Source organism: Vombatus ursinus, unplaced genomic scaffold, assembly GCF_900497805.2.
Source record: "Vombatus ursinus unplaced genomic scaffold, bare-nosed wombat genome assembly UNPS02002452.1, whole genome shotgun sequence".
Taxonomy (NCBI): domain Eukaryota; kingdom Metazoa; phylum Chordata; class Mammalia; order Diprotodontia; family Vombatidae; genus Vombatus; species Vombatus ursinus.
Window position 1 is genome coordinate 1 of NW_020942230.1, and position 12,112 is coordinate 12,112.

At 42.8% G+C, this 12,112-nt stretch overlaps 1 protein-coding gene across 1 annotated transcript; it reads left to right on the top strand.

The window, feature by feature from the left end:
• Nucleotides 1-4,023: 4,023 nt before the first annotated feature.
• On the top strand, nucleotides 4,024-11,994 carry LOC114048664 (endogenous retrovirus group 3 member 1 Env polyprotein-like). Its single transcript, XM_027869719.1, has 2 exons — nucleotides 4,024-4,399; nucleotides 9,350-11,994. Exon 2 carries the CDS (start codon nucleotides 10,276-10,278, stop codon nucleotides 11,365-11,367), a length of 1,092 nt encoding a protein of 363 aa, XP_027725520.1. The 5' UTR covers nucleotides 4,024-4,399; nucleotides 9,350-10,275; the 3' UTR covers nucleotides 11,368-11,994.
• Nucleotides 11,995-12,112: the final 118 nt, after the last annotated feature.

Below are 12,112 nucleotides of genomic sequence, written 5' to 3' on the forward strand. Positions count from 1 at the left end.
TGTGACTCTGGGCAAGTCATTTAACCCTGTTTCCCTCAGTTCCTCATTTGTCAAATGAGCTTTAGAAGGAAATGGCAAACCACTCCAATATCTTTGCCAAGAAAACCCCAAATGTGGGCAGGAAAAGTCAGACAGGACTAAACAACAACAGCAATTATTTTCATAATCACAGATTTGTAGTATTGTTGGATCTGCTACTGATATTTGCTAACTCAAACCCCTTCCTTTCCTTCTTCCCCACCTCCATTATTACCCTTGAGATACCTGACTTCTTTTTTATTGATGTTTTCTGTTTCTTATATCACCAGGGTGTCCCATGTATCTCTCCCTCTCCCCATCCTTAAGAGCCATGCCATGAGATAAATCATATTTCTTGTTTTAGGAAGGAAAAGAAAAGTGAGCGCAACTGATCAATGCATTTGGGGAAAAGTGTACAATGTGTAACACCTGTGGACCTCTCACTTCCTGAATTGGGTAGGGTGATGGTGTCTTGTCATGTTTCCTTTTCATTCCCACTTGATCTTTAACATTTTGTTACAGGTAGGTTTAAATTTTTGCTGAGTCCTTCTTTCCATTTCAATTGTTGTAGTTACTGTGTATATATACTGTTTTCTTGGCTCTGTTTAATTCACTTTGCATCAGTTCACAAAGGTCTTTCCATACTTCTCTATACTTAGCACACGTATCATTTCTTACTTATAGTAAGTAAGTAGCAGTATTCCATGCCTTTCCTGTTCCATGTCTAGTTTACCCATTTGCTAGTTGACGAGCATCTACTTTGTTTTCAAATCATAGCTGTCACAGAAAGTGGTGTTATAAGTATTTTGGACTTTTTGTTATTAATGACTTCATTGGGTTGTAATGGAGTCTTTGTTTTAAAGGCTTTGGGTGTTTTTCTTTCCTTCTTGGCATAATTTCAAATTACTTCCCAAAATGGATGTATCATTTCATAGCTCCTCCAGTAAGATGTTAGTATGTATATATCCCTACACCCTTGTTTAGGTATCAAAAACATATTTGTGCCATAAAAGGAATTTGATAAGACTCCTTCTTTACCTGTTGTTTCAAATAGTTTATATAGTATTGGGATGAAATGTATTGAAATGTTTGGTAGAATTCACTTTCACAGTTGATCTGGTCCTGGGAATTTTTCCTAGGAAACTCATTTATGCCTTATTGAATAGATTATTTATGTATTCTTTTTCCTCTTATTTTAACATGGGCAGTTTATGTTTTTGTAAGTATTCATCCATTTCGTGTAGATTGTCAGTTTTGCTGCCATAGGATTGGGCAAAATAACTCTTTAAGTGTTGCTTTAATTTCCTCTTCATTGGTTATGCATACACTCTTTTGTTTTTGAGACTAGTAATTTGGTTTTCTTCTTTCTTTTTGTTCATCTAGTTACCCAAAGGTTTATCTGTTTTTGTTAGTATTTTGATACAAGCAGCACCTGCTTTTATTTTATAATTTTATTTTTTAAACATTTTCTTAATCTCATCTTTGATTTAGAGATTTCCAATTAGATTTTGAATTGGGGATTTTTTCATTTGTTCTTTTTCTACTTTTATACATTTCATGCCCAGTTCCTTGATCTGCTCTTCCTTTGTATTATGGATGTAAGAATTTAGAGATAGACATTTCCTTTAAGTACTGTTTTGGGAGCATCCCACAAATTTTGATATGTTGCCTCATTGTTGTAATTCTCTCTAATGAAATTATTGGTTGATGCTATGTTTTGTTCTTTAACCCTCCAATTAATTTTTAATCTATGTTTCTACGTTGTAGAGGGCCAGCTCTGATCAGTCCAGAAAAGGGTTAAAGAATTAAAGGTGGAATTTAACTCCTGCCTGTTCTTACCTTCAAGGGCTCACTTAATCAGGATGTTGGCTCACCACTCTCCTATTCATTAAGGGGCTTCTGGAACTGCCCGACCATGACACAATAAAAGTCTGGCATGAGGGATAACATGTGGCAAACTAGGGAGGACTAGTCACATACTTTGAGATGAGAACCTGAGACAGCCCTGAGAATGATTGTTGAGGCCTGTTAATTGACTGTTAATCTCTATCTTGTAACCATTTTTTTAAAATGATGTAATCCTTTTTTCTTGATACTTTTATTGTATGCTCCTTTGATGTATGTCCTGAAGGCATTTTTTTACCGAGCTCTGAACCTTGAAAGTTATCAGTAACAGTTACAGAATATGCATAGTTTTCCCACACAAGGGATCTTTTGTAGCTCCAAACTTTTTCCTATATATGCTGTGACCCTCAGATGAATAAACGGTTTGGTCTTGGCTGACCTGCCTGGCCCACGTTTCTTCATTTCATGCTCTCCCGTCAGGTGTGACTCTTAGTTGCAGGCAACACTACATCTGTGTAATGATATTCCATTGTGGTCTGTAAAAGGTGCATTTAATATTTCTGTTTTCCCTCATTTGGTTATGAGGTTTTTATGCCCCAATATATGTTCATTTTTGTGAAGGTGTTGTGTACAGCTGAGAAAAAGTTATATTCCATTCTATTTCCATTCAATTTTCTCCAGATTTCTTTCAGATCTGACTTTTCTGTTATTCTTTTCCTCTCCTTAACTTCTTTTTTGTTATTTTATGCATAGATTTGCTTAATTCTAAGAGGTGAAAGTTGTGATCACTCCTTAGTATAGTTTTACTGTCTATGTCCTTCTGCAAGTCATTTAACATTTCCTTTAAGAAGCTGGATGCTATGCCATTTGGTGCATGTTTGGTTAGTATTGATATTATATTATTGTCTATGGTGCCTTTTAGCAAGATAAAGTTTCCCTCCATATCTCTTTGAATTAGAACTATTTCAGCTTTTGGTTTTTCGGAGATCATGATTGCTACTGTTACCTTTTATACTTCAGCTAAAGCTCAAGTATCTGTTTGGGGGGGGGGAGGGATTGTCTGAAACTTCAGGCCTTTCACACTGCTGTTTTCAGAGCTTGTTCTGGGGGTTTGAAAGTTTTTGGTAGTTCCAAAGTGATGCATCTGGGGAGAGGTTTGGTCACTGCTTTCCTGGTCTGTGCTCTGGGCTTTACCCAGGAAGAACCCCTGATCCCTTGGGACCGTAACGGATCCTGCTCCCTGCTCCCTTTTGACCAGAAGGGATACTGCTCCTCAGGGCCCTGTTCCTTTGGACTGTAAGTGATACTGTTCCTCAGGATCCCTAACCCCTTGTGACTGAAAACGATCCTGCTCCTCAGGGTCCCTGCGCCCTCTTGCCAGAAAGTTTTCCTCTGTGCCCTTGAACTGTGGCCCAGAAGTCTGTATAGGCAATGGAGTGTCCAAACAGCTTCCAAGTTTTCCCTTGCGATAGTTGAAGTTTCTCTTGCTGCTTACATTAAAGGTAGTTTATATTCTCTGTGGTACCACTCCCAGACCCTTGTACCCATCTTACAGGAAGCTACTTGAGGAGTTCCTAACTCAGGTAGGACAACTCGAGCTTTTCCCCAGAGTAGGTGGTGAATTGAGAAGGGACTGAGCACTTGTAGAACTTTAGTGCACTGAGAATGATCTCTTTTCTTATCCTTCCCTGGCCTCAAGTCAGCCTCCTGAGCAGTGGCTTAGCAACAGTCTTCTGTAATCTCTGAGTGAGATTGGTGAAGACCCCTCATAAAATTTAAATTTAAATGAGTAAAATAAGGTAAAGACCCCTAATAATAATATATGTGTATACGTGTGCCCAGGTCAGGAAGCTTGTAAATAGCCCAGATGGATATGTTCAAATTGTTGCAAAAATAATCACCACCACAAATTATTCCAGGATCTGAAATGAACAAAAACAGGATGTACTAAGAGAATACTTGAAGGAGTGGAAGGCAGGTGCAACCTATGTAATGATTCTGTAATTTCCACTGCTGTTGCTGGGGTAGTTTTTTTTCGTGTTTAGATTGTGCCTTCTGAAGCCCAGCCAATGGGATAAGAGGTAGGGGCTAAGGAGGAGTTGTGGTTAGAACCTATCAAAATGTTTGTTTGGCTGACACCACCTGCAGTCTTGCATCGAACTGCCTTTCGGTGTGAGTTGCCCTTTCTCGAGATCGAAATACAATCTTTTCTACTTTCTACCTGGAGAAGCCTCTGAATTAATTTGGGTAAGGGTCATCGCTGTCCCACACAGCTTTCTGGTGCATTGGCCGGGAAAATTTCCCGCCTGGAGGGGGTTGTTCTCACTAAAATCCTTGGGCAGGTACCCACCAGAGATTTCTCTGGCAGTCCTTGGATCTCAGTGGGAAGGACTTACTCTGGCTGTGTAAAGGATCCCGAAGAGAGGAACTCAGAGAAAGTAGAAACGAAAGTGAAAGGAGCTCCAACTGTGTTAGTGAAGACCACCAAATAAAGGAGACTGAATTTTGGGTCACGTAAGCTGTGTACACAACCCAGGTAAGCAAAATCCAGTGAGTCCTCTGGGCAAGATCTGGTGAGCCCCTGGGTGACCTGTTAGGGGAGAGGGGGAGGTCTCAGCGGTTCGAGTCCGTTAGACTCCCGCTCCCCGGAAATTTTGGTGAGACCGAGTGAGTCCTCAGAAAGGGGACAAGAACTTGTGAACCATGGCAAAGGAACAGTCTAACGTAGCTAGCACAAAAAATCTTCCCAATATCCCGGAGGATAGTCCTCTAGGAAGCAGACTTAAAAATTGGGATGAATCATCCAAATATAAAGGAAAAGACTGAGGACTGAGTATGCCAACAATTAAATTTACATGTCAATTCTAAAACTCCATTTAATTCGGAAGAAAGTGAATATGCGGCTTTATGGCTGCCGGTGGTGGGACAATTTGTACTGCCAAAACAGGAGGAGGAGAAGCCCAAAAAGGACTTAGAAGAACAGAAGCCCCATCCTTGGGACCCCTTCCTCTCGTTACCCCCACCATATCTCCCTCCACCACCAGCTCTGCCCGCGGTTGCAGAGGGACTGGAATCTCCTTCTGCCCCACTCTCGCTTGCAGAGGAGGGAATCGATAGTAACCTGATTGATTTCAACCCATCCACTCCTCACCGCCCTCTCAGGAGAGAGCTTAAGCAATCAGTTAGGGATCAGGAGAATTTTCCCCTCCCCTCCAAGACCAAGGTTGAATCCTTTCCCCTAAGAGAGGTCCTGATAGCACAGGGAGGATTGGGGTTTGTGAACGCCCCTTTGAGCACCTCCGAGGTGAGAGGGTTTAAAAAGCAGATGAAATCATTGTTAGAAGACCCTGTGGGTTTGGCAGAACAAGTGGATCAGTTTCTCGGCCCCAATACTTACACCTGGCCAGAGTTAATGTCAATCATAGGGATCCTTTTCACAGGGGAAGAACAAGGACAAATAAGAAGGGCTGCTATGAGGGCTTGGGATGATGCTCACCCGACAGCACAAGGAGGACCTAGGGGAGAGCAGAAATTCCCCCTTCAGGACCCAGGGTGGGATCATAACAACGCAGCCCTTAGGGAGAATATGAAAGATTTGAGAACAGTGATTGTCCAGGAGATTGGAAATGCAGTCCCCTGGAGTCAGAATATGAATAAAGTGGTGGGGGTCAAGCAAGAAAAGGATGAGACCCCCTCTGCTTTTCTGACTAGGCTTAAGGAATGTATGAGGAAGTTTTCTGGGTTGGGGGACATGACCCCACTGCCCAGAACTTATTGAGGGTATACTTTGTTACCAATTCTTGGCCAGACATTAGTAAGAAGTTACAGAAACAGGATGGGTGGCAGACAAAGCCTCTGGACAAGTTACTAGAGTTGGCTCAGAAGATATATATGGCCAGGGCATCAGAAGAGAAAAGGGAGAGGGATAAGAACACCAAAATCATGTTACAGTCGCTAAAACAACAAGGGGAACAAACTAAAGTGATGCTTCAGACCGTACAGACGGTAGCTAGGTCAGTGATGAAACCACAGGAAAAATTATCAAATTCTTATGGCAGAGGAAGAGGAAGGGGGTTTAGACCCCCTGGGGAGAGAATGGAGCGGGGTCCCTTAATCTGTTTTGAATGTGGGCAAGAGGGCCATATGAGAAGGGAATGCCCTTCACGAAAGTCTGAACAGAGGGTTTTCTCCCTTATGGAACTGGAAGATTAGGGGTGTCAGGGGTTCATCGAAATGACCCACCCAGAGCCCTTGATAAATTTAAGGGTGGGATCAAAAAAGGAAGAATTAGTGTTCTTGATTGATACTGGGGCCACTAGATCTTCAGTGATACAGTTGCCCCAAGGGACTAAATTATCCAAAGATACTCTACTTATTTCTGGGGTGAAGGGAGACACCTTTACTGTTCCCCTTACTGAAATTATTGAATTTGAATGTGAAGGAATAGCAGCCCTTGGGAGGCTTCTTTTGATACCAGGGGCAGGAATCAATTTGCTAGGCAGGGATCTGATTACCAAACTCTCAATTCAGTTAATACCTGAAGGAACCGGAATTATCCCTACAAAAAGGATGCTAGTGTTAAGAGAAGGGGAGGGAGAAGAAATTGACCCCAAGGTCTGGGCACAATCCCATAATCGGGGGTAGGTAAAGATCACCCCAATTAGAATCACATTGAGAGACCCGACAGTGACAGTCAGGGTCCAACAGTATCCCATCCCTCTGGAAGGAAGGAGGGGTCTCCAGCCTGTTATTCAAGGACTTATAAAGGATGGGCTGTTGGAACCTTGTATCTCCCCTTTTAACACCCCAATTCTACCAGTCAGAAAGGGAGATGGATCCTATAGACTAGTACAAGACCTAAGGGAGATTAACAAGGTAATCCTCTCCTCCCATCCGGTAGTACCCGATCCTTATACCATTATGGGAAGAATTCCTGAAGATAGTCGGTGGTTCAGTGTTATAGATTTAAAGGATGCTTTCTGGGCTTGCCCATTAGACCCTGAAAGTAGGGATATTTTTGCCTTCGAATAGGAAGACCCAGAATCAGGAAGAAAGCAGCAGTATAGATGGTATGTTTTGCCCCAGGAATATACTGAGTCACCAAATTTGTTTGGACAAGTATTAGAAGCCATATTTGAAAAGTTTATAACACCTCCTGGAGCCCTAGTGCTACAAATATGTGGATGACCTGTTGGTAGCAAGGAACAAGAGAAAGGAAGTCAGTCGAGCCTCTATTGAATTACTAAATTACCTAGGGAAAGAAGGGCTCTGGGTCTCAAAGGGGAAACTACAATTTGTGAAAGAGCGGTTAAATATTTGGGACATTTCATTAGTGAAGGAAGTGAAAGATTGGATCCTGAGCGGGTGGCAGGAATCCTCCAAGTTGAACCCCGCAAGGTTAAGAGAGAGTTACGGAAGTTTTTGGGGCTAGTGGGCTATTGTAGGACTTGGATAGACTCATATGAGATATTAACAAAACCCCTGTATCGGCACTTATTGGAGGAAGAACCTAATTCTGTCCAGTGGACACCAGAGAGCCAACAGAGTTTTTGTCAGTTAAAAGAGGCCCTGGTATCTCCACCAGTTCTAGCCTTACCCTCTTTAGAAAAACCTTTTCATCTGTATGTAAATACAGAAAGAGGAGTAGCTTTAGGAGTTTTAGCACAAATAAGAGGAGGGCAGAAAAGACCTGTAGCCTTCCTCTCCAAAATCCTGGATCTGGTAGCCTGAGGATGGCCTGTATGTATATAAGCTGTAGCTGCGAAGGCTATCTTAGTAAAAGAAAGTAGAAAACTTACCTTTGGGGGAAGCCTGATAGTTAGTGTACCACACCAAGTTAGATCTATCTTAAATCAGAGGGCCGGGAGGTGGTTAACAGATTCCCGGATCCTGAAGTATGAGGCAATATTACTGGAAAAGGATGACTTGGTGTTGACCCAAGACTCAAATCTGAATCCGGCCTCTTTTCTTACTAGCACAGGATCAAGGGAAATAGATTTGGAACATTGCTGTTTGGAAACAGTGGCTTTTCAGACAAAGATTCTGGAGGACCTTCAGGAGTCTCCTATACCTGGAGCCAGAAACCTTTTTATAGACGGATCTTCCCGAGTGGTAGAAGGGAAAAAGGAAAAATGGATATGATATTATTGATGGGGATCAGCTTGCCTTAGAAGAGGCAGGGGGATTGCCAAAAGACTGGTCTGCTCAAACTTGTGAATTACATGCTCTAAATCAGACTTTAAAATTACTAGAAGGAAAAAGTGGGAACATTTTTACAGATTCTAAGTATGCCTGGGGGGTAGTGCATGTATTTGGGAAAATTTGGGAAGAAAGGGGAATGATGAATAGTAAAGGCAAGGGATTGGTTCATTCTACTTTGCTACCACAAGTATTAGAGAATTTGTTGTTACCAGAAGCATTTGCTATCATACATGTTAGTGGGCATCAACCTGGCCACACATTTGAAGCTAAAGGAAATAGATTGGCAGATGAGGAGGCAAGGAGAGCTGGGGATAAGACATCCGACCAAGGTGATCCAATGTTAGTCTTAATCCCTTCTTTCCCTCCGAGTCTACCCCCTCCCTCCTTTTCGAAGGAAGAAGAAGACAGGGCCCGAGAGTTGGGGGCCCAGAAGGGAAGCCAAGGGAACTGGTTCCTCCCCAATGGTCGGGAGGTATTAAACAAGGCAAGTATGAGTCAGGTGTTACAGCACCTCCACCAAGGCAGTCATTGGGATGTACAGAATCTGTGTGATGCAGTTCTAACCCGGTATGTATCTCCCAGTCTATATACCCTGGTGAGGCAAATAGTGGAGGGATGCCTTGTCTGTCAAAGGACAAATAAGTCAGTCCAACGCCGACTTCCCACAGGAGGAAGACCCCCGTAAATTAGACCTTTCCAAAGCATCCAGGCTGACTTTACCGAACTGCCCCCGGTTGGCCGCCTCAAGTACTTGCTGGTCATGGTTGACCACCTGACCTCGTGGGTAGAGGCATATGCCACAACCCAAGCGACAGCTTCAGTCATCGGCAAGATCCTTGTAGAACAAATTCTTCCTAGATATGGGCTAGTGGAGTGGATAGACTTGGATCAGGGAACTCATTTCACTTCCAAAGTTCTTCAAGTTTTGGTACAAGCTTTGGATATTAACTGGGAGTTTCATACTCCCTGGCACCCTCCTTCCTCTGGCAAAGTAGAAAGAATGAACCAAGAAATTAAAAGACAGCTCACTAAACTAACCTTAGAGACTCAATTACCTTGGACTCGATGTCTACCCTTAGCACTCCTTAGACTCAGAACAAAACCCCGGAGGGATATTGGATTATCCCCATATGAGCTTCTTTTTGGACATCCATATCCTGGGGGAAGTGGCAAAGGAGAAAATTGGGACCCTATATTCAATTGTAAGGATAGATTTTTAAGGAATTATGTACATTCTCTGGTGAAGCATTTAAATGAGTTATAACATAAAGGGCTTATCTCCCAGATGCCACCTTTGGGGTTCCCAGTTCACAAATTCCAGCCTGGTGATTGGGTGCTGATCCGGACTTGGAAGGAAGAAAAGCTCACCCCATCTTGGGAAGGACCTTTCCAAGTCCTGCTGACCTCGGACACAGCAGTTTGGACCAAACAACGCGGCTAGACGCACCACACATGAGTAAAGGGACTGGTAACTCCCCCTGCTGAATGGACAGTCAATTCCACAGACCCAGGGGAATTGAAGTTATGCCTCCTGCGAAAGCCTCACACTGGTTGGATTCATGAGCCCTAAACCCCTACCCTTATCACCTAGAATTCTTATCCTCTTAAGTGTGTTAATTCCTCTTCTACTTGTAACCATATTGTTGATTGGAATCTTTGCTTGTGTTTCTACTTCTTTACATAATCATTTTACTTGTAATCAGAATGTGACACCATGGGGATTTCCTTAATGCTATTTCTGATCTGTTCTTTAACCCCCACACAACTTGCTCCTGTATCCTGGTCAGCTTAGAAAAATATGTTTGAACAATTGATGGAAACTGTAGCTCAGAATTTTAACTTGAATACCTGTTGGATTTGTGGTGGACCCCAGAGACTATCCCAATGGCCATGGGTCCCTGTTCCTCTGAAACCAGAATGGCTCCTTAGCAATAAATCTGTAGTAAATAGTGAGACAGGCTTTTGGGAGGATTGGGAGGAACATTCCTGGTGACTTACTGAGGAAAGGAAAGGAGTATTCTGGCTGAACCAAACAAAAGGGAAAATTGTATTAGGGGAAAGTCATTGCAAATGGACCCTTACAGGAATTACGGGAGCAGAAACATATAATTGTACTGAGGTCCAACAAGAATGGAATAGCAAGGGCACAAAAGACGTGACAGTCCTCCTAAAAGATCAGAAAAAAGCTAAACTTTGGGAAAAGGCGGCTTGATGCCAGGGGTGGAAGGAATTCTAGAGGTCCCCTATATAAATTGGGGATGGACCAACGAAACTGGGGAAAGGGACTGCCTCTCATATTATTGGGATAAAGTGAACCGGACAGGAGATCTCATCACAACAAACTGTGAATGGGAGGAGAATGTAGCCCTGTGGAAATGTCAGTATAAGGATAAGAACTTAGGAGGTGGACCTCTAGGGCCCTATAATATGTACTACTACCCAGCAGTGGGGAATCATTCCAAAATACATTGGGGGTGGTCGGAGGAGTCGGCACCTAAACTGCCAGCTTCAAGAGGACACTATTGGATTTGTGGCCCCACTGCCTACACTCACCTCCCTTTTGATTGGGCAGGAGTTTGTTATATTGGATTAGTCCACCCCAAATTCTTTTTCCTTCCAGGAAGAGAGGGAGGCCATCTTGGAATAAGATTATATGATAGCCTCAGTCAAGACCGGCCAAAAAGGTCCCTAGGCATCTCTGTTGCCAGCACAGGCAATGCAAATGGGTGGGGCAATGAATGGCCCCCAGAAAGAATCATCCAAACTTATGGACCAGCTACTTGGGCTCAAGATGGGAGCTGGGGATATAGGACCCCAATTTATATCCTTAACAGACTAATTAGGCTCCAGGCAGTGGTGGAGATCATCACTAATCAGACTGCAGAAGCTCTGGATCTGTTAGCAGATCAGGCTACCCAAACCAGAGAAGTGGTCCTCCAACACAGATTAGTTGTAGATTACCTCTTGGCTGAGGAAGGTAGAGTATGTGGAAAATTAAATCTATCCACATGTTGTGTAAAAATTGATGATAATGGGGCAGTGGTAAAAGGAATTACTAGAGATATTAGGAAATTGGCTCACGTTGCAGTTCAGACTTGGTCCTCTCCCTTTAATACCTCGTGGTGGTCTTGGTTTGGAAGTAGTTGGTGGAAACAAATCTTATGGTTCCTCCTGATTTCTATCAGTGGAGTTATTCTTCTTCCCATATGTCTCCCATGTATGATGCAGTTAATCACTAAATTAGTACAGGATGCATTGTCTAAGATGATTAGATTAGAAAAGAAAGCCAAAGGGTCAGTTTGACTAATTATCCTAAGAAAGTAGGGATGGACCCCAGTAGAGCAGGAAGATAGGACTGGGCCGGAAGGATCAGAAATAAGTGATGAAATAGTGGAGAAAATGTACCAAAACTGGTGTGAGAGGTCTTCAGTGAACAAATAAGAGGAGAGATTGAGTGAGATTGGTAAAGACCCCTCATAAAATTTAAACTTAAATGAGTAAAATAAAGTAAAGACCCCTAATAATAATATATGTGTATATGTGTGCCCAGGTCAGGAAGCTTATAAATAGCCCAGATGGATATGTTCAAATTGTTGCAAAAATAATCACCACCACAAATTATTCCAGGATCTGAAATGAACAAAAACAGGATGTATTAAGAGGATACTTGAAGGAGTGGGAGGCAGGTACAACCTATGTAACAATTCTGTAATTTCCACTGCTGTTGCTGTGGTAGTTTTTTTTTTCGTGTTTAGATTGTGCCCTCTGAAGCCCAGCCAATGGGATAAGAGGTAGGGGCTAAGGAGGAATTGCAGTTAGAACCTATCAAAATGTTTGTTTGGCTGACACCACCTGCAGCCTTGCATTGAACTGCCTTTCGGTGTGAGTTGCCCTTTCTCGAGATCAAAATACAATCTTTTCTACTTTCTACCTGCAGAAGCCTCTGAATTAATTTGGGTAAGGGTCATAGCTGTCCCACACATCTCTGAATCCCTCCATCGAGGTGGTTCAGTGGTCAGAGTACTGGGCCTGGAGTTAGGAAGATCTG